The 21,542-nt window shown below is 45.9% G+C and overlaps 1 protein-coding gene across 1 annotated transcript in view; it reads right to left on the bottom strand.

The window, feature by feature from the left end:
- The window catches only part of LOC106583040 (chemokine-like protein TAFA-4), a 52,787-nt gene that overhangs the window by 21,119 nt on the left and 10,126 nt on the right, over positions 1-21,542 (bottom strand). The window contains exons 2-3 of the mRNA XM_014166795.3: positions 18,338-18,492; positions 18,096-18,211 (exon numbers count right to left, since the gene is read on the bottom strand). Coding sequence (XP_014022270.1) covers positions 18,096-18,210 — 115 coding nt within the window. The 5' untranslated portion in view covers position 18,211; positions 18,338-18,492. The remainder of the gene's footprint in view (positions 1-18,095; positions 18,212-18,337; positions 18,493-21,542) is intronic.

The following is a 21,542-nucleotide window of genomic DNA, read 5'->3' as shown; positions in this document are numbered from 1 at the left end:
TGTGAGACTACCACAAGCAAAATGAAACAGAGAGAGGGAGACGATGTGTGTGTGTGCATGTGTGCATGCACATGTGCATGTGTGTGTGTGTGTGTCTGCGCATGCGTGTGTGTGTGATGCAGGGAGCTGGGGAGGCGGGGGCGTGGGGATCTGTCATAGGCAGTAAGGAGAACAAAGAGACTGCTGCCTCCTGGTGGCATAATGAGGTCACAGGGTCAGAGCAGCATCTCTCTCTGTCTCTCTTCTTTAATCCATTCATTTTTCTCTCTCCAGTATTTTCCTCATCCACCAATCTATACTGCATGAGTCTACATCCGACAAGTCAACCTGAACTTCTGAGTGTTACCCAGTGTATCGAGACAAAGTAGAGCATTCCATAATGCATGCATATCTTTTGATGAGCTACTGCTGTAACTATAAAGTAACCTCTTGTCTTGACTGTCCCTGATCTGTAAGGATGATTCTGGGACAGTGGCTTGAGTCAGAGAAGTCACAGCAGTATCACAGCAGTATTGAAGCACTCTGCTTCAACCATCTTGTTCATATCAAATCAAATCCAATTGTATTAGTCACATGGGGCGAATACAACAGGTGTTGACCTTACAGTGAAATGCTTACGAGCCCCTAACCAACAATGCCGTTTAAAAACATTATGGATAAGAATAAGAGATAAAAGTAAAAAGTTATTAAAGAGCAGCAGTAAAATAACAACAGCGAGACTATATATACAGGGGGGGTACCGATACAGAGTCAATGTGCGGGGGCACCGGTTAGTTGAGGTAGTATGTACATGTAGGTAGAGTTATTAAAGTGAATATGCATAGATGCCAACAGAGAGTAGCAGTGGTGTAAAGGGGGGAGGGGGGCACTGCCAATAGTGTGGGTAGCCATTTGACTAGATGTTCAGGAGTCTTATGGCTTGGGGGTAGAAGCTCTTGGACCTAGACTTGGCACTCCAGGACCGCTTGCCGTTCGGTAGCAGAGAGAACAGTCTATGACTATGGTGGCTGGAGACTTTGACAATTTTTAGGGCCTTCCTCTGACATCGCCTGGAATAGAGGTCCTGGATGGCAGGAAGCTTGGCCCCAGTGATGTACTGGGCCGTACGCACTAACCTCTATAGTGCCTTGCGGTCGGAGGCCGAGCAGTTGCCATACCAGGCAGTGATGCAGCCAGTCAGGATGCTCTTGATGGTGCAGCTGTAGAACCTTTTGAGGATCTGCAGACCCATGCCAAATCTTTTCAGTCTCCTGAGGGAGAATAGGTTTTGTCGTGCCCTCTTCACGACTGTCTTGGCGTGATTGGACCATGTTAGTTTGTTGGTGATGTGGACACCAAGGAACTTGAAGCTCTCAACCTGCTCCACAGCAACTCCGTCGATAAGAATGGGGGTATGCTCGGTCCTCTTTTTCCTGCAGTCCATAATCATCTCATGTGTCTTGATCACGTTGAGAGAGAGGTTGTTGTCCTGGCACCACACGGCCAAGTCTCTGACCTCCTCCCTATAGGCTGTCTCGTCGTTGTCGGTGATTAGGGCTACCACTGTTGTGTCATTGGCAAATGTAATGATGGTGTTAGAGTCGTGCTGTTAGAGTCATGAGTGAACAGGGAGTACAGGAGGGGACTGAGCACTTACGCCTGAGGGGCCCCTGTGTTGAGGATCAGCGTGGCGGATGTGTTGTTACCTACCCTTACCACCTGGGGGTGGCCCATCAGGAAGTCCAGGATCCAGTTGGAGAGGGAGGTGTTTAGTCCCAGGGTCCTTAGCTTATTGATGAGCTTTGAGGGCACTATGGTGTTGAACGCTGAGCTGTAGTCAATGAATAGCATTCTCACATAGGTGTTCCTTTTGTCCAGGTGGGAAAGGGCAGTGTGGAGTGAAATGGAGATTGCATCATCTGTGGATCTATTGGGGCGGTATGCAAATTGGAGTGGATCTAGGGTTTCTGGGATGTGAGCCATGACCAGCCTTTCAAAGCACTTCATGGCTACAGACGTGAGTGCTACGGGTCGGTAGTCATTTAGGCAGGTTACCTTAGTGTTCTTGGGCACAGGGACTATGGTGGTCTGCTTAAAACCTGTTGGTATTACAGATTCGGGCAAGGAGAGGTTGAAAATGTCAATGAAGACACTTGCCAGTTGGTCAGCGTTGGCTTGCAGTACACGTCCTTGTAATCCGTCTGGGCCTGCGGCCTTGTGAATGTTGACCTGTTTATAGGTCTTGCTCTCATCGGCTGTAGAGAGCGTGATCACACAGTCTTCCAGAACAGCTGGTGCTCTCATGCATGTTTCAGTGTTATTTGCCTCGAAGTGAGTATAGAAGTAGTTTGGTTTGTCAGGTAGGCTCGTGTCACTGGGCAGCTCTTGGCTGTGCTTCCCTTTGTAGTCTGTAATGGTTTGCAAGCCCTGCCACATCCGACTAGCGTCAGAGCCAGTGTAGTATGATTCGATCTTAGTCCTGTATTGACTCTTTGCCTGTTTGATGGTTCGTCGGAGGGCATAGCGGGATTTCTTATAAGCTTCCGGTTTAGAGTCCCGCTCCTTGAATGCGGCAGCTCTAGCCTTTAGCTCAGTGCAGATGCTGCCTGTAATCCATGTCTTCTGGTTGGGGTATGTACATACAGTCACTGTGGGGACAACGTCACCGATGCACTTATTGATGAAGCCATTGACTGATGTGGTGTACTCCGCAATGCCATCGGAGGAATCCGGAACATATTCCAGTCTGCGCTAGCAAAAGTCCTGTAGCTTAGCATCTGCTTCCTCTGACCACTTTTTTATTGATCTAGTCACTTGTGCTTCCTGCATTCATTTTCGCTTGTAAGCAGGAATCTGGAGAATAGAATTATGGTCAGATTTGCCAAATGGAGGGCGAGGGAGAGCTTTGTATGCATCTCTGTGTGTGGAGTATAGGTGGTCCAGAGGTCTTTTTCCTCTGGTTGCACATTTAACATGCTGATCTAAATTTGGTAAAACAGATATAAGTTTCCCTGCATTAAAGTCCCCGGCTACTAGGAGCGCTTCCTCTGGGTGGGCGTTTTCTTGTTTTGTTACGGCAGAATACAGCTCATTCAATGCTGTCTTAGTGCCAGCCTCTCCGTGGTGGTATGTAAACAGCTACAAAGAATACAGCTCATTCAATGCTGTATTACTGCCACCCTCTCCGTGGTGGTATGTAAACAGCTACAAAGAATACAGATGAAAACTATCTCGGTAGCTAGTGTGGTCTACAGCTTATCATGCTATACTCTTCCTCAGATGAGCAATAGCTCGAGACTTCCTTAGATATCATCTACCAGCTGTTGTTTACAAAAATACATAGACCACCACCCCTTGTCTTACCAGACGCCGCTGTTCTATACTGCCTGTACATCATATAACCAGCCAACTGTATGTTGATATTGTCGTTGTTCAGCCATGACTCCGTGAAGCATAAGATGTTACAGTTTTTAATGTCCTGTTGGTAGTTTAATCTTCCAAGTAACTCGTTGATTTTATTCTCCAAAGATTGCACATTTGCTAGCAGAACGGAGGGAAGTGGGGATTTATTAGATCGCCTACGAATTCTTAGAAGGCAGCCCAACCTTCAGCCCCTATTTTTCCACCTCCTCTTCACCCAGTTTATCCTTCTCGTCGGACTCGTCAGAGTCATGAAAGGAAAAAAAGGATTCTGCTAATCCTTGGTGAGTAATCGCAGTCCTGATGTCTAGAAGTTATTTTCGGTCATAAGAGACGGTAGCGACAACATTAGGTACAAAACGAACAAAAAAACATAATCGGCTGGGGGCACGTAAAACGTCTGCCTTCTTCTCCGGCACCATTTTACACAAAGTGGTGTTATGGCAGTCTTAACGTAATAAACCTCAGCTCAGGCTGAAAGAAAAATACATTTCAACCATGGCTATTTGGTTCTATTCCTGTGACAGCCAAGCAAGCGTTTTCTGGGCGGCAAACTAAGCAGCTCTAACTTGAACTGATTGAGCAGCCAGCCAACTGATGTATTCTGACAGACAGAAGTGGCCCAGACCATGTGCAATTTATCAAAAAGTCTGTCTTTTCCCTGTCAATAACTGACTAGCATGTCTGCCATGGAAGGCCAGACATTTGCTATATCTGTCTGAAGGAGTTCAGTCGATGCCAGGGACAGACACAGACTGCAGCTCCATCCAAGAAAATTACAGAATTGAAACGATAAGGACTTTAATTCAGAAAATAAGAATGACTACGAAAACAAATCTTGTTTTCAATAAACAGTCTGGATATATTTTCTCCTGTAAAATGGAGGAACATCACAAAGTGGCTCCACTGCCTCACACGTTTACCTTGTCTTCCATATGAACTAACCCTGTTAGAGTAAATGCTATTATTTTCCCCATTCCCCCATCACATCCAGATCCTCCCCTTCCACACCTCTAACCCTCTCTCCCTTGTTTTCCATCTACCCATTGATCCCCATTCTCAACCCTACTCTCGCTTCCTCTCCCCCACTCCCACCACACCCTACCTTCCTCTCGCCCACTCCCACCACACCCTACCTTCCTCTCCCCCGCTCGCACCACACCCTACCTTCCTCTCCCCCACTCCCACCACACCCTACCTTCCTCTCCCCCACACCCTACCTTCCTCTCCCCCGCTCGCGCCACACCCTACCTTCCTCTCCCCCACTCCCACCACACCCTACCTTCCTCTCCCCCACTCCCACCACACCCTACCTTCCTCTCCCCCACACCCTACCTTCCTCTCCCCCACTCCCACCACACCCTACCTTCCTCTCCCCCACTCCCACCACACCCTACCTTCCTCTCCCCCACTCCCTACCTTCTTATCCTGCACTCCCACACTTCCTCTCCAATCTCTCTCCAGCTCGGCTGTGAACGGTCCTATCCTGCACAGCCCATCAATCAGGCTGACATTATCTGTGTTTCACAGGCCCAAATCAGGCCCTGTCCACAGATTTATTCTAATTTCACAGGTTGTTTGTACGGCTGAGTGGTCCTATGCAGAGACCTCATTTATACACAAATCTATCCCCAATAAAACCCACTCACTGTGACCGCAAATCAGTGTTTGTCAAGGAGGAAAAAACACACACGTACACACACACGGTCACACACGGTTATGTTCACACACGTGATATTTTAGTCCCGCTTATAAGAGGGAGATAACCCCCTGTTATTACCAATATGTATGTTCCAACAGCATCACTGTTTAGAGTGATTGGGATGCGTGTATACTTAGAGGATCAGACAGTATTGGAGTGAGGGTCTGGTCTGCTGAAAGTGACCTTGCAGTAATGTGTACAGTATATCTCCAGTTATGGGATAATGGACTTTAATAACGTGGTGCCTTAACCAAAGGTCCTGGAGAGGAGAAGTGCTCTTACACAGTGGGAGGACCATAATGATGTCAGGGAACAGCGTAGCTGACGTTCATGTCCTGTTTAAAGTGATTAGCGAAGATGACAAAGTCCACTGTGTTCTCAGTTCTCTGTTTTAATAAGGTGAACCCCCAGGAAAAAACATTTAAGAGCACGGGCAGGTGGGTGGATGATTTGGCTTCTCTATGTCCTTAAACTTAATGTCTAGCTTGATCAAGACTCCAAAACAGCACACACAACACAAATTGGTTTTCAGCCTGAGAGACCTGCACTGACCTATATGTGCAGTGCAAGAGTTTGTTTGATGGGATATAGAGGACTAAAAGTGTGTGTGTGTCTGTGTTTGTGTGTGTGTATGCGTGCACCTGTGTATTTTCAGTGCATTGAACACCCAGAAGGCCAAAGTACCACACAAGTAGATACTGTTGTTGGTGGATAGAGACCATTACTGTGAGCGAACAAAGACAGTGACTCAGCCCTGACTGTATGGGGGCAGAATAGTCTCAATATTTTGTCAGTATAATGTCCCACGATCCATGTGTACGTTTACCATAACTCACAAATAAAACCGTGATCTGTGAATATATCAAAAGAATTCACTAATACAACCATTATCTGTGAATACGTTCAAATGTTCCACTAATAAAACCATGATCCGTGAATATGTCTAACTATTTAACAACAACAAAAACATGATCTGTATATATATATTCAGCTGTATATATACTGCTCAAAAAAATAAAGGGAACACTTAAACAGCACATCCTAGATCTGAATGAAAGAAATAATCTTATTAAATACTTTTTTCTTTACATAGTTGAATGTGCTGACAACAAAATCACACATAAATACACAATGGAAATCCAATTTATCAACCCATGGAGGTCTGGATTTGGAGTCACACTCAAAATTAAAGTGGAAAACCACACTACAGGCTGATCCAACTTTGATGTAATGTCCTTAAAACAAGTCAAAATGAGGCTCAGTAGTGTGTGTGGCCTCCACGTGCCTGTATGACCTCCCTACAACGCCTGGGCATGCTCCTGATGAGGTGGTGGATGGTCTCCTGAGGGATCTCCTCCCAGACCTGGACTAAAGCATCCGCCAACTCCTGGACAGTCTGTAGTGCAACGTGGCGTTGGTGGATGGAGCGAGACATGATGTCCCAGATGTGCTCGATTGGATTCAGGTCTGGGGAACGGGCGGGCCAGTCCATAGCATTAATGCCTTCCTCTTGCAGGAACTGCTGACACACTCCAGCCACATGAGGTCTAGCATTGTCTTGCATTAGGAGAAACCCAGGGCCAACCGCACCAGCATATGGTCTCACAAGGGGTCTGAGGATCTCATCTCGGTACCTAATGGCAGTCAGGCTACCTCTGGCGAGCACATGGAGGGCTGTGCGGCCCCCCAAAGAAATGCCACTCCACACCATGACTGACCCACCGCCAAACCAGTCATGCTGGAGGATGTTGCAGGCAGCAGAACGTTCTCCACGGCGTCTCCAGACTCTGTCACGTCTGTCACATGTGCTCAGTGTGAACATGCTTTCATCTGTGAAGAGCACAGGGCGCCAGTGGCGAATTTGCCAATCTTGGTGTTCTCTGGCAAATGCCAAACGTCCTGCACGGTGTTGGGCTGTAAGCACAACCCCCACCTGTGGACGTCGGGCCCTCATACCACCCTCATGGAGTCTGTTTCTGACCGTTTTAGCAGACACATGCACATTTCTGGCCTGCTGGAGGTCATTTTGCAGGGCTCTGGCAGTGCTTCTCCTGCTCCTCCTTGCACAAAGACGGAGGTAGCGGTCCTGCTGCTGGGTTGTTGCCCTCCTACGGCCTCCTCCACGTCTCCTGATGTACTGGCCTGTCTCCTGGTAGCGACTCCATGCTCTGGACACTACGCTGACAGACACAGCAAACCTTCTTGCCACAGCTCGCATTGATGTGCCATCCTGGATGAGCTGCACTACCTGAGCCACTTGTGTGGGTTGTAGACTCCGTCTCATGCTACCACTAGAGTGAAAGCACCGCCAGCATTCAAAAGTGACCAAAACATCAGCCAGGAAGCATAGGAACTGAGAAGTGGTCTGTGGTCCCCACCTGCAGAACCACTCCTTTATTGGGGGTGTCTTGCTAATTGCCTATAATTTCCACCTGTTGTCTATTCCATTTGCACAACAGCATGTGAAATTTATTGTCAATCAGTGTTGCTTCCTAAGTGGACAGTTTGATTTCACAGAAGTGTGATTGACTTGGAGTTACATTGTGTTGTTTAAGTGTTCCCTTTATTTTTTTGAGCAGTATATATATATATATTCAGCATAAGTCACAAATAAATCCATGATCCATAAACATACTCAACATAGCTCCTAAATAAATCAGCAATTTAAACAAATGTAGAATGATTTGTGAGCAAATATTCAGAAATCCCTAACATCTACAACTGTGGAATGTACATTTCAGCATCCAATTCTGAGTGTGGATCTCTAATCATTGTTTACAGAATTTTGAAATTCTTTTTCCGCTGGAAAATTCTGCAATGGTGACTCCCAAACCACAGTTGTAACGTATTGCTGACGAAACTCTGAGGTTGACTTTCAGAGAGTGGCCAGGGATCAATAAACCCATCAACTTCAGGACACACTCATGATTTGAATGATGCAATTCATGTTCCACTTTTAAGAAGTTGGATCTCTTTCTGTCTGCATTAACAAGGACAACACACAGGTCTTTCCATAATTGCAATGATTTTTTGTGTGCAAATGAACTCAAGCTTAAGGACAATGTCAAATGTGATATAGCGAAGCACCTGAGTGAGCTGGGTGCGCAATTACGCAGGTACTTTCCCGAAACGGACGACACAAACAACTGGATTTGTTATCCCTTTCATGCCCTGCCCCCAGTCCACTTACAGATATCTGAACAAGAGAGCCTCATCGAAATTGCAACAAGCGTTTATGTGAAAGTTGAATTTATTCAGAAGCCACTGACAGATTTCTGGATAGGGCTGCACTCTTGCCTTGGCAAATCGCACTGTTAAGACACTGATGCCCTTTGCAACCACATACCTATGTGAGAGTGGATTCTTGGCCCTCACTAACATGAAAACTAAATACAGGCACAGACTGTGTGTGGAAAATGATTTAAGACTGAGACTCTCTCCAATACAACCCAACATTGCAGAGTCATGTGCATCTTTTCAAGCACACCCTTCTCATTAACCTGTGGTGAGTTATTCACAATTTTTTGATGAACAAATAAGGTTTTATATGTAGGATAGCTAAATAAAGAGCTAAATTATTGATTATTATTATATTATTATTTGTGCCCTGGTCCTATAAGAGCTCTTTGTCACTTCCCACGAGCCTGGTTGTGACAATAACTCACACTCCTTCTTATGTTTAATAAATGTATTGTATAGTGTGTGTGTGTGTGTGTGTGTGTGTGTGTGTGTGTGTGTGTGTGTGTGTGTGTGTGTGTGTGTGTGTGTGTGGCAGGCTTACAATGATGGCAAAAAAACAACATTTGAGAGTGCGCTGACCCTGGTGCTAGAGGGGGTACGCAGCTGGAGGTTGAACGTTTGAAAGGGTACAGGACTATAAACGTTTGGAAACAACTGCCCTAGAGGCACCAATTCCTCCTATTGTCAGGTGTATTGTAGATCATTCCACACGCAAGGTGCAATGAAATTAAAGGCTGATTTACCTAACAAGACACCAAAGGAGTCTCCAGGAATAACCAACCCTGTGAACGGGGTTGTCATTTTCAATCTTAACAGTGATGCAAGGTAAGTCGGAAGTTTGTGGAGCAGGGCTTTGTAAACAAAAAGAGCGTAATGATGTGATCTATGGGACTTCAAAGAGGTCCAGCCAACCTTTTGGTAAAGAAGACAGTGATGAGTAATAAAATTGTCTCCCTTGATAAAACGAAGGGAGCTATGATAAACAGCATCCAAGTGTTTATGAGTAGAGGCAGTTGCACTTTGATAAATGTGACTCATTTCAGGAATCACAGGAGAGCAGTCACGCAGGAGAGCAGTTTGAGAGCAGTCGCGGGTCACACAGGAGAGCAGTTTAATCAAAATGCGTTTTTTGGCAGAAATGCCTTCTGGAACATGTGAACATTCATGTGCCTTAATAACAAATTTGTATGCCATATGTAAATATGAAATAAATGGTTTAATTACCAGCCTAGTTGGTTAAGCCACAGAAAAAGGCAGCAACCTTCCCGCTAGCCATGATTGGCTGAGGTAATGAGTGGGCCATGAGATGAGTTCGGATTCGTCTGCCATATAGCACATTTCTGTGTATTTGAGCTGGACAGTATGTATAGGTAATCCTGTCTAACGCTGCTTTTTTTAATGTATCGCATAGTAAAACTGCATAAGTGTTTCTTGATGACCGGGTTCTGAAATCAGTGGAACTTGAGTATGATAGCTAAGGAGATGGAGGAAACACCTGTCTCCGGATTACATCTTCAACCTAAGGGCAACCATGGCATCCGTGACAGGGAGACATGTCCATTCACTGGTAAGATAGTCTAGCTAGCTACATTTTCAGATATTACACATTTCAAATTGACAGAAAGTGATTTCAATTCAAGTTAAAGTGTACTGTTAGCTAGCTAATGTTAGCTGGCTGGCTTGCTAGCTAACATTATCTCAGAGACATTTGCATTGCTAGTTATAGCCTAATGTTAGCTAGCTAACATTGAACCTGCCTGGTTAGCTATCTGCAGATTCATGCATGGTAGTAACGTCATGAGTTGGGATTATGGTTCATTGTTTAGCTAGCTAACTACATGTCTTAACAAAAGACTCCACTATGCAAGTAACCATTTCAATAGAATGTCACTGCGTCAACTGTTGATAGACGTAGCTGGTAAATTCGCTCTGGCTATTTACTCTGATTTCAGAGCACGGGTAAGATAGTCTAGCTAGATACATTTTCAGATATTACATGTTTCTAATTTGACAGAAAGTCATTTTCATTTCAAGTTGAAGTGTACTGTTAGCTAGCTAGCTAACGTTAGCTGGCTGGCTGGTTCACTAGCTAATGTTACATGGATGATCTTATTATTTGTATCTCAGAGCCATTTGCTTTGCTAGTTATAGCCTAATGTTAGCTAGCTAAAATTGAACCTGGCTAGTTAGCTACCTGCAGATTCATGCAGGATAGTAACATCATGAGGTGGGATTATGGTTCATTGTTTACCTAGCTAGTTAGCTACATGTCTTTAAAAAAGACTCCATAATGCAAGTAACCATTTCGGGTGCATTCGTAAATTCAGTCTGGCAATCTACTCTGATTTCCGAGCACTCTCGTCTGAGTGTGCCAGAGCGCAGAATAACTGACAAATTTATGAATGCTCAACACCCGTTGAATATGACCAGTGTTAAAATATTGCCAGCAGCACAGTTACAGTCACTAACGCTCTGGATAACAGAGGCTGAAGAAATTTGGCTTGTCACCTAAAACCCTCACAAACTTTTACAGATGCACAATTGAGAGCACCCTGTCGGGCTGTGTCACCGCGTGGTACCTCAACTGCACCGCCCACAACTGCAGGGCTCTCCAGAGGGTGGTGCGGTCTGTGCAACGCCTCACCGGGGGCAAACTACCTGCCCTCCAGGACACCTACAGCACCCAATATCACAGGAAGGCCAAAAAGATCATCAAGGACAACAACCACCCGAGCCACTGCCTGTTCACCTCGCTACCATCCAGAAGGCGAGGTCAGTACAAGTTTATCAAAGCTTGGACAGAGAGATTGAAAAACAGATTCTATCTCAATGCCATTAGACTGTTAAACAGCCATCACTAGCACAGAGAGACTGCTGCCTACATTCAGACTTGAAATCATGGGCCACTTTAATAAATGGAACATTAGTCACTTTAATAATGCCACTTTAATAATGTTTACATATCTTGCATTACTCATCTCATATGTATATACTGCATTCTATACTATCTATTGCATCTTAGCCTATGCCGCTCGACATTGCTCATCCATATATTTATATATTCTTATTCCATTCCTTTACTTAGATATGTGTGTATTGGATATTTGTTGGGGAATTGTTAGATATTACTTGTTAGATATTGCTGCACTGTCGGAACTAGAAGCACAAGCATTTCGCTACACTCACAATAACATCTGCTAACCATTTGATTTGATTTGAGGTCAGACCGCTCGGATCAACCCTACACCTCGGCCAGAGCATCCAGTGTGCGCTCTGAACTCTCCGAGAGCAAAACGCTCTGAATTTACGAACGGACAATCTGACAACGCTCTGAATTTATGAATGCCTAGAGCGCACTCTGGCGCTCAGATTTAATTGATGAACACACCCTTCAGTAGAATGTCTCTGTGACAACTGTTGATAGACATAGCTGGTAAATTCGCTCTGGCTATCTACTCCAATTTCAGAGCACTCTCATCTGAGTGTGCCAGAGCAAAGAATAACTGACGAATTTACGAATATGCATAAAATGTTGCCAGCAGCACAGTTGTAGTCACCAACGCTCTGGATAACAACCAGCTCTGCTAGGGCAAGTAATGGTCAGTGAGCTGTTCTCTCATTTGAGTCTGTAAGTAGCTAGCAAATTAGCTAGTTAGCTTGGGTGCTTGACTGCTGTTGTTAGTACAGAATGCTTGGATTATCCCTCAAAGAGAAGGGTGGGGCTAAAGTTTAGGAGGGTGTGAACGATGCTGAATGGGTGTAGACAAAGAAGAGCTCTCCAGTAGGTACCAAAACATTCAAAGGTCATTTTCTCAAAAGTGAGGTTACAAGTTTATCAACTTTCAAAGCAGAATTACTTTCCCATTGTTCCTCAAATGCAGATATACAATTTTAAAGCTCTGTGTTTCTGATTTTATCCAATGTACATAAAACCGAATCAAGGCAGGTGGTCAGATATAGTATCACCATAATCAAGAACAGGTAGAAAGGTTGAATGCACAATCTGCTTCCTGCTGAATAGAAGGAGACAAGATCTGTTTCTGAAAAAAAAGAAACACATTAAATCTTAGTTTCTTAACAAGCTTAGTCATATGTTTTTTAAACAATAACTCGTTGTCAATCCAAATACCAAGGTAGGGACTTTTTTGATTATAGAACCATCTGATGAGTAAAGATGTAATCCATCTGAGACAATCTTCAGAGAACTTGAAAACAACATGTATTTAGTTTTGCCCATATTAAGTATGAGTGTTAAATAAGTAAGGGCTTCCTGCACAACTGCAAAATGGGACTGTAGCCTTGTCACAGCCAGGTCAGCAGTCGGGGCAATTGCATACATAATAGTATCATCCGCAAATAGATTACATTTTATTTTTTAACGGATTGACGTATAGCATTTATATGAATAGTGAAAAGAACAGGTCCTCATAAGTGACCCCTGCGGAACACCTTAAAATACTTCAAAAAATTTGGAAGTATTTCAGTCACGATGGCCTTTGTTCTGTTACTAAGATAATCTTGAAACCATGAACAGGCGTCAGAACTCAGGCCTATCGAGGACAACTTATTCAATAAAACAACATGGTGCAACAGTATCAAAAGCTTTTGACAGGTCCACAAACAAAGCAGCACATTTGATTTTAGTGTCTAAAGCATTGACAAGATCTTAAACAGCTGAAGTGGTTGCTGTAATAGTGCTATGCCCATGCCTAAACGCTAATTGGATTACTTTCAGAATACATTTCTCATATAAAAAAGAGCAAAGTTGTGCATTCGGAAAGTATTCAGACCACCTGAATATTCCACATTTTGTTATGTTACAGCCTCATTCTAAAATTGATTAAATCTTTTTTCCCTCATCAATCTACACACAATATCCCATAATGACAAAGCAAAAACAGGTTTATAGAAATGTTTGCAAATGTATTACAAATAAAAAACGAAATATTACATTTACATAAGTATTCAGACCCTTTCCTATGAGACTCGAAATTTAGCTTAGGTGCATCCTGTTTCCATTGATCATCCTTGATAGGAATCCTTCAGGTGGTAAACTAAATAGATTGGACATGATCTGGAAAGCACACACCTGTCTATATAAGGTCCCACAGTTGACAGTGCATGTCAAAGCAAAAACCAATCCATGAGGTTGAAGGAATTGTCCGTAGAGCTCCGAGACAGGATTGTGTCGAAGCACAGATCTGGAGAAGTGTACCAAACCATTTCTGCAGCATTGAAGGTCCCCAAGAACACAGTGGGAGAAGTTTGGAACCACCAAGAATCTTCCTAAAGCTGGCCGCGCGGCCAAATTGAGCAATCGGGGGAGAAGGTGTCACAACTGTCGTCATGGAGAGAAGTGGACCAAGGTGCAGCGGAGTTAGTGTTCATAATTTTAATTCAAAACGATCACTGGAACACAACAAAAACAAGAAAATACCGACAGCTAAACAGTACTGACAGCATATCACACTGAACAGAAACAATTACCCACAAACACACAGACAAACACACCCTACTAATATAGGACTCCCAATCAAAGGCAACTCAACACACCTGCCTTCAATTGGGAGTCCCACCCCAATTAACTCTACATAGAAAACCAAAGCTAGACAGAACGTAGACACACCTACCAAAACACAAAGACCTCTGCCACGCCCTGACCAACACTAATACAATTACTCCCTCTGCTGGTCAGGACATGACAGTACCCCCCCCCCCTAAAGGTGCAGACCCCGGAATGCACCTTAAAAAAAGAAAACACAAAAAATCCCCAATACCCCAACAAAACCAATAAACAATATCCCCTAAACAATAAGGGAGGGAAGGGAGGGTGGCTGCCGTCAACGACGGCACTGTGCTACACCCTCCCTCCCCCAACCCACCTATCCTGGAGGTGGCTCAGGTGCGGGACGTGAACCTCGCTCCACCTTCGGCGTCGTCCACTTCGGTGGCGCCGATAGCTGCGCCGGGCAGACGGGCCACTGGAGCTGACCCTGGCAGACGGGCCACTCGGGCTGGGCCGGAGGACAGGCGGGCCACTCGGGCTGGGCCGGAGGACAGGCGGGCCACTCGGGCTGGGCCGGAAGACAGTCGGGCCACTCCGGCAGATCCGGGCAGTCGGGCCACTCCGGCAGATCCGGGCAGTCGGGCCACTCCGGCAGATCCGGGCAGTCGGGCCACTCCGGCAGATCCGGGCAGTCGGGCCACTCCGGCATCTCCGGGCAGTCGGGCCACTCTGGCATCTCCGGGCAGACGGGCCACTCTGGCAGCTCCTGACTAGCGGGCGGCTCTGGCGACTCCTGACTGGCGGGCGGCTCTGGCGACTCCTGACTGGCGGGCGGCTCTGGCGACTCCTGACTGGCGGGCGGCTCTGGCGACTCCTGACTGGCGGGCAGCTCTGGCGACTCCTGACTGGCGGGCAGCTCTGGCGACTCCTGACTGGCGGGCAGCTCTGGCGACTCCTGACTGGCGGGCAGCTCTGGCGACTCCTGACTGGCGGGCAGCTCTGGCGACTTCTGACTGGCGGGTAGCTCTGGCGACTCCTGACTGGCGAGGCTGGGCTGACACACTAGACACCTGATGCGTGCGGCTGGTACTGGACGTGCCAGCCTGGAGACACGCACCTCAGGGCTAGTGCGGGGAGCTGGCCTGGGGCTCCATTCCTGCCCCACAAAACTGCCCTTGTGCCCCCCCCAAAAAAATTATTGGGGCTGCCTCTCGAGTTTACTTAACTCTTCCATAGCCCTGGAAACGCTCATCCTTATCTCCGCCCACGTCCATCCTTCTTCCTCTTTCCTCCGCTGCTTGGTCCTTTGGTGGTGGGTAATTCTGTCACAACTGTCGTCATGGAGAGAAGTGGACCAAGGTGCAATGGAGTTAGTGTTCATAATTTTAATTCAAAACGATCACTGGAACACTACAAAAACAAGAAAATACCGACAGCTAAACAGTACTGACAGCATATCACACTGAACAGAAACAATTACCCACAAACACACAGACAAACACACCCTACTAATATAGGACTCCCAATCAAAGGCAACTCAACACACCTGCCTTCAATTGGGAGTCCCACCCCAATTAACTCTACATAGAAAACCAAAGCTAGACAGAACGTAGACACACATACCAAAACACAAAGACCTCTGCCACGCCCTGACCAACACTAATACAATTACTCCCTCTGCTGGTCAGGACGTGACAGAAGGGCATTGGTCAGAGAGGTGACAAAGAACCCGATTGTCACTCTGACAGAACTCCAGAGTTCCTCTGTGGAGATGGGAAAACCTTTCAGAAGGACAACCATCTCTGCAGCACCGCCAATCAGGCCTTCATGGTAGAGTGACCAGACAGAAGCCACTCCTCAGTAAAAGGCCAATGAAAGCCTGCTTGGAGTTTTCCCAAAGACACCTAAAGGACTCTCAGACCATGAGAAACAGGTTTCTCTGGTCTGATGAAACCAAGATTGAACTCTTTGGCCTGAATGCCAAGCATCACGTCTGGAAGAAACCTGGCACCATCCCTACGGTGAAGTGTGGTGGTGGCAGGATCATGCTGCAGGGATGTTTTTCAGTGGCAGGGACTGGGTGACTAGTCAGGATCGAAGAAAATATTAACGGAGCAAAGTACAGAGAGATCCTTGATGAAAACCTGCTCCAGAGCGCTCAGAACCTCAGACTGGGGGTGAAGGTTCACCTTCCAACAGGACAACGACCCTAAGCACACAGCCAAAACAACGCAGGAGTGGCTTTGTGACAAGTCTCTGAATGTCCTTGAGTGGCCCAGCCAGAGCCCAGACTTGTATCCGATCGAACATGTCCGGAGAGACCTGAAAATAGCTGTGCAGCGACGCTCCCCATCCAACCTGACAGAGCTTGAGAGGATCTGCGGAGAAGAATGGGAGAATCTCCCCAAATACAGGTGCGCCAAGATTGTAGCGTCATACCCAAGAAGACTCAAGGCTGTAATCGCTGCCAAAGGTGGTTCAACAAAGTACTGAATTAAAGGGTCTGAATACTGTAAATGTGATATTTCATTTTTTTATTTTAAATAAATATTTTGACATATTCACAGATCATGGTTTTATTTGTGAGTTATGGTGAATGTACACATGGATCCTGGGACATTATACAGACAAAATATTAAAACTATTCTGCCCCCAAACGACTGTCTTTCATGGCCCTGCGAACATTAACAGGAAACAAGAGAAAAAGCTGCTGTTATGTTTCCTATCTATTCTTCCTGACAAGTGTCAGTCAAAGCATCCCTCTATGGTTGGAAGAGATTCAGTCTCTCCTTTCTGTGTGTTACTGTTTCCTGGTGAGCACCTTCAAAGTGACAGAGTGCCACTGTGGATGACATTGTGTAAATGAGCCTAAGGGAAAAAAACAGCATCACTTCAGTGAGGTATTTTTTCACCTCCGGAGCCACCATGTGGCCACATGTGATAGGACAGGACATGGAACCAGAACAAACGGCACAGTGTATAATACTATAAATAACGGAACAGTGAAACTAAGTGAAAAACAGAGGAAAACAAATGCATTGCAGATGACAGTGAAAATACTATTTGCTGTAGGCCAGACCAATTATTTTTCTCCCTTAAAATGCCTTGCTGTATAACATGCAGCATTACAGCAAACAAGTCCTAAACTTTCCCCAATTAGTAGAAAAGCTCTAACGAATTGCTGCAGTGTAGGAACTGAGTATTCTGGCTGCTGTTGTTGGGGAAAGAAAAGCAACGTGCGAATTCAGAGGGGAGAGAAGACCCCAGCTGACCTTCACAACAGACTGGGACTGCAATTAGCGCTGTGCTCGCCCTGCCGCCAAAAACACTGCCTCGCCAACGCCTGCATCAGTCACCAGCACTGGATGCTGGTGGCATTTCTGTGCCAGCTAAAGGTTACCTTGGATCCCAGGCAAAAACTTGAGGAAGAGAGAAAAAATGGCAAGGGATAATTAAGGAAATAGTCCTAATTAAGTGAGAAACAGTGACCCTGGGGGAGGTGTAGGGTGCTAGGAGGGAACTGGGCCCGGGCATGCCGCGGGAGGCTATGACTCAGCATTACTGTCCCCATGGCGACCCCCTGGCATTCTGAAATATTGATGGGGTTGTGTTGGTCACTTTTGTGGCCACGAGGGGAACCATGGTAATGAATTATGCAAATCACAGCGCCTTAGCTTGTGGGTGTCAATTAGTGTTGGGTGGCGGACATGTTTTAGCCCTGGCCAGGGTCTCTCTCTGAGGGGAGTGATAATGGAAATAGGGTGGGTGGGGTCAGTTCTGGGAGGAGAACATATTACTGGGCCAGTTTAAGTCATGCATATTAATATACTTATTACTGGGCCAGTTTTCACACTCTCCTACTAAGGCAGGCATCACTGCACGCCTATACATGTATGTCCTACAGTAGCACTAAACCGTCTATGAGTCAAGCAAAGGGAAATGGTGTAGGAATTATAGCCTCACCATCTATCTACCCTGAATGGATCTCAGATCACAAACTCACTCATTTCTGATAGTTGGCAGATGACAGTTAAAATGCTATTTTGCTGTTGGCTGTGTTATCCAATGAAGTGGTGTTAGTACGCAAGCCTCAAAAACAGGTCCTAGATCCCAGTGTGCTGTCATGGGGACAAATGAAGTGTCACTGAGGAGGCATGCTTAATGACAGACTCATAGCACACATGTGGCATCAGTGAAAACCTAATTAACCTCATGTGGGGTTTAGGGCGAGAGCAGGGCCTATTGTACCTGTTTGTCCCCGATGGTTACGGCTGCCAGCAGACACCTGGCGACCACAGAACATCACCACGGCAACAAGGAGGGCCACCTGCAAAGGCCAAGCTGACCTCCCCCACAGCTTCATCCTGAGAGATAGACAGGGAGAAAGAGAGGCAGGGAGAGAGAGGGGGGGTAAAAAATATATATTTGAAAGGAAAGAGAGGAGAGGTGTCTTCAAAAAGGAGGAGACAATGAAATAGAACCAGTCTTACCTTCTTGTCCTGTCTGTCCTTCTCCTTTCTGGTCAGTCTTGATGTGAGCAGGATGCTCTATGGGATGAGGGTCAATGTCATGACTGCACACACGTCCTCCTTCTCTTCCTCTTCCCCCTGCACCTCCTCTTCCTCCTCTCACACAGCGCCGGCCCCTGGGGAAACAGAGGGGGGGCGGTCAGAGGGCGAGTCCCTAAGGTGGCCCCTAGTGGCCCTTGTGTGTGTGTGTCCCCTAGCCCTGTCTAAAGAGCCTGCTGGAGAGGAGATGTAAGGGCCAGGGTTCTGTCACAGATTCATTGTTTACAGTGTGCTAACCTACCCCCAGGCTCTACGTGATCCCCTCTACATCACACATAGCTTCAGAGAGAAGAATCCAGCAGAGAGGCAGGCAGCGAGCTCAAACACACCACACAAACACACACACACACACTCACACACAGAGAGAAACACACCACACACACAGAGAGAGAGAGCATCACGCCACATACACAATCAGAATATCACAGACACAGTAACTAATGTACACATAAGAAACAGACAAAAGCACAGAGAATCCCATACACATTCACCGAACAAGAATATACACACTTGCATTCATACACTACACACCAAAAACACATCATCATTAATATATGCAGGAACAGATTCAAACAGTCAGATCAAACAAGCTAAAACACACACAGGCACACAAAAACCCAGACTGCTGGTTGGGTACATTCAGATGGTACTGGAGGACAGTAGGAGACTACCCTCTAATTACAGCTGAGTGACAGCCTCCTACATGCCGGTATCTGTACACACCATGTTTGTTTTACTATCCTTGTGGGGAAATAACAATTGATTTTATTTTCCATAACCCCTAACCTTATACCTAAACCTAACCCTTAACATAACCCTTAACTTAACCCTAACCTTAAGCTTAACCCCGAACCCCTAATCCTAAGCCTAACCACAGCCTTCCCTGTAGCTCAGTTGGTAGAGCATGGTGTTTGCAACGCCAGGGTTGCGGGTTCGATTCCCACGGGGGGCCAGCACAGGAAAAAAAATGTATGGTATGAAATGTATGCATTCACTACTATAAGTCGCTCTGGATAGGAGCGTCTGCTAAATGACTAAAATGTAAAAAAAATAACCCTAAACTTAAACCTAAGCCTAAAATAGCCTTCATCCTTGTCAGAATGTTCCTTGTTTTACTATCTTTGGGGGGACTTCTGGAATATTGTGTACACTATGTTAAGTAGACGAGTATTCACTCCCTGAAACGATCGCCTCTCCTGTGAGCCATTGAGTGTGATGCTTCTGCCCCCTGGTGGTAAAATTTGAGACCTTCTCTGAGGTAGAACAAAAACCAAGTCATTAGTGATAAGGCCAGAGAAAAACCGCTGATAACACAAGTCACCGAAGAGAGACAAGAAGTGACAGAGTGTGAGAGAGAGAGAGGCAAGGACAGAAAACTGGGAGAAAAACTGAGATAAGGGGAGAAAATATTGATTGAGGTTGAGGGAGAGAGAGAGAGAGAGAGAGAGAGAGAGAGAGAGAGAACATGAGAGAGGACAGAAATTCGAATCAAATCACATTTTACTTGTCACATGCTTCGTAAACAACATGTGCAGACTAACAATGAAAATGCTTCAATTAGGAAAGCAGGGATGGAAAAAGAAAAGCAGATGGGAGGGAGGTGTCGACCAAAACAAAGGAAGTACAAAGAAAGCCAGGGGAAGGGAAAAGAAAGAGGAGAAGAGGGAGGGAAGAGAAGGGAATAAGAGTACACGGATGAATGAAAGAGTGAGGTTAGAGCGCGAGAGAGAGGGGATGAGCGGTGAAGAGATCAGTCACCCAGGAATGACACGGTTGTATAACTGCGTCTGACTGTGTATATGTAAATGGAACATCATATATATATATAGGGAATACGTGTTGTGGAAAGTATATTTTCTGCGTAAACTTGGAAACGTCTGTGTCCTTGTATGTGTGTACACAGAGGCTGTAGCTGCATGAGCATTATGTGTGTATCTCCATGTACAGGACAGTGTTTGTGCGTGTAGGTATGTATATGTGTGTGTGAGAAATGCGTGAGAGTGTGTGTGTGTGTGTGTGTGTGTGTGTGTGTGTGTGTGTGTGTGTGTGTGTGTGTGTGTGTGTGTGTGTGTGTGTGTGTGTGCGCGCGCGCTTAGTGTACATGTAGTGTGCGAGAGGTGATTATGCATGCTGCACCACAGCACAGTAGCACATTTCCGGACATTTCTTATTCTCTTTCTGGCAGGTCCATGGTCTGCATTTTTATCAGCTTTGTTCTCTGACACGTTCATTAAAAGAGCACAATGTTGTGTGTGTGTGTGTGTGTGTGTGTGTGTGTGTGTGTGTGTGTGTGTGTGTGTGTGTGTGTGTGTGTGTGTGTGTGTGTGTGTGTGTGTGTGTGTGTGTGTGTGTGTGTGTGCGTGTGTGCGTGTGTGCGTGTGTGCGTGCGCGTTTGGCATTGTCCCTTTCTCCAGATGTACCTCATTCTCCTCAGGACTACGGGGACAATGAGTACTGTCAGTTACAGCACTCAACGTTCATCTCTCAACAAACACATAGACACACACAGTTTATACTGTACACACACACACACACACACACACACACACACACACACACACACACACACACACACACACACACACACACACACACACACACACACACACACACACACACACACACACACTAGATGTCCTGGGGCAGATGAGGCAGATGTAGCAGGTCTCAGTTACATGCATCAGCTGTTGAGGAATGTTATGTTTGGCAGTGCATGGTGAATAGTCTTCAGGCAACAGAGGAACACACAGGAACAAACACATTCATATGTAAACACAGAGCAGAGTTCATGATTATCTGAAGAGGGATCAGCCCTTTCTCTCGCTCTCTTTATCACTCTCTCTCCCTCTGTCTCTGTCTCTTTATCTCTCTTTTTCTCTCTCAAACCTCTCTGTCTCTCTCTGGGCTGAAGGAGAGATTTTGTTGATTTGCATTGGCTTATGCAGTAATAACACAGGAGTGACACAAGGGCCTCATTGACATGCAGTGAGACAAATCCCACATCTGTCAGAAATGTTTCTATGTGCCCTGCATCCAAAGGCCATCATCTGTCAGCACTCCCCGAACACAAAAACACACACACACACACACACACACACACACACACACACACACACACACACACACA

This window comes from Salmo salar, chromosome 22 (assembly GCF_965601325.2).
Source record: "Salmo salar chromosome 22, fSalSal1, whole genome shotgun sequence".
In the NCBI taxonomy this organism is placed as follows: domain Eukaryota; kingdom Metazoa; phylum Chordata; class Actinopteri; order Salmoniformes; family Salmonidae; genus Salmo; species Salmo salar.
Note: the sequence above shows the minus strand (reverse complement) of the source record. Positions and strands in the feature narration are given on the sequence as shown.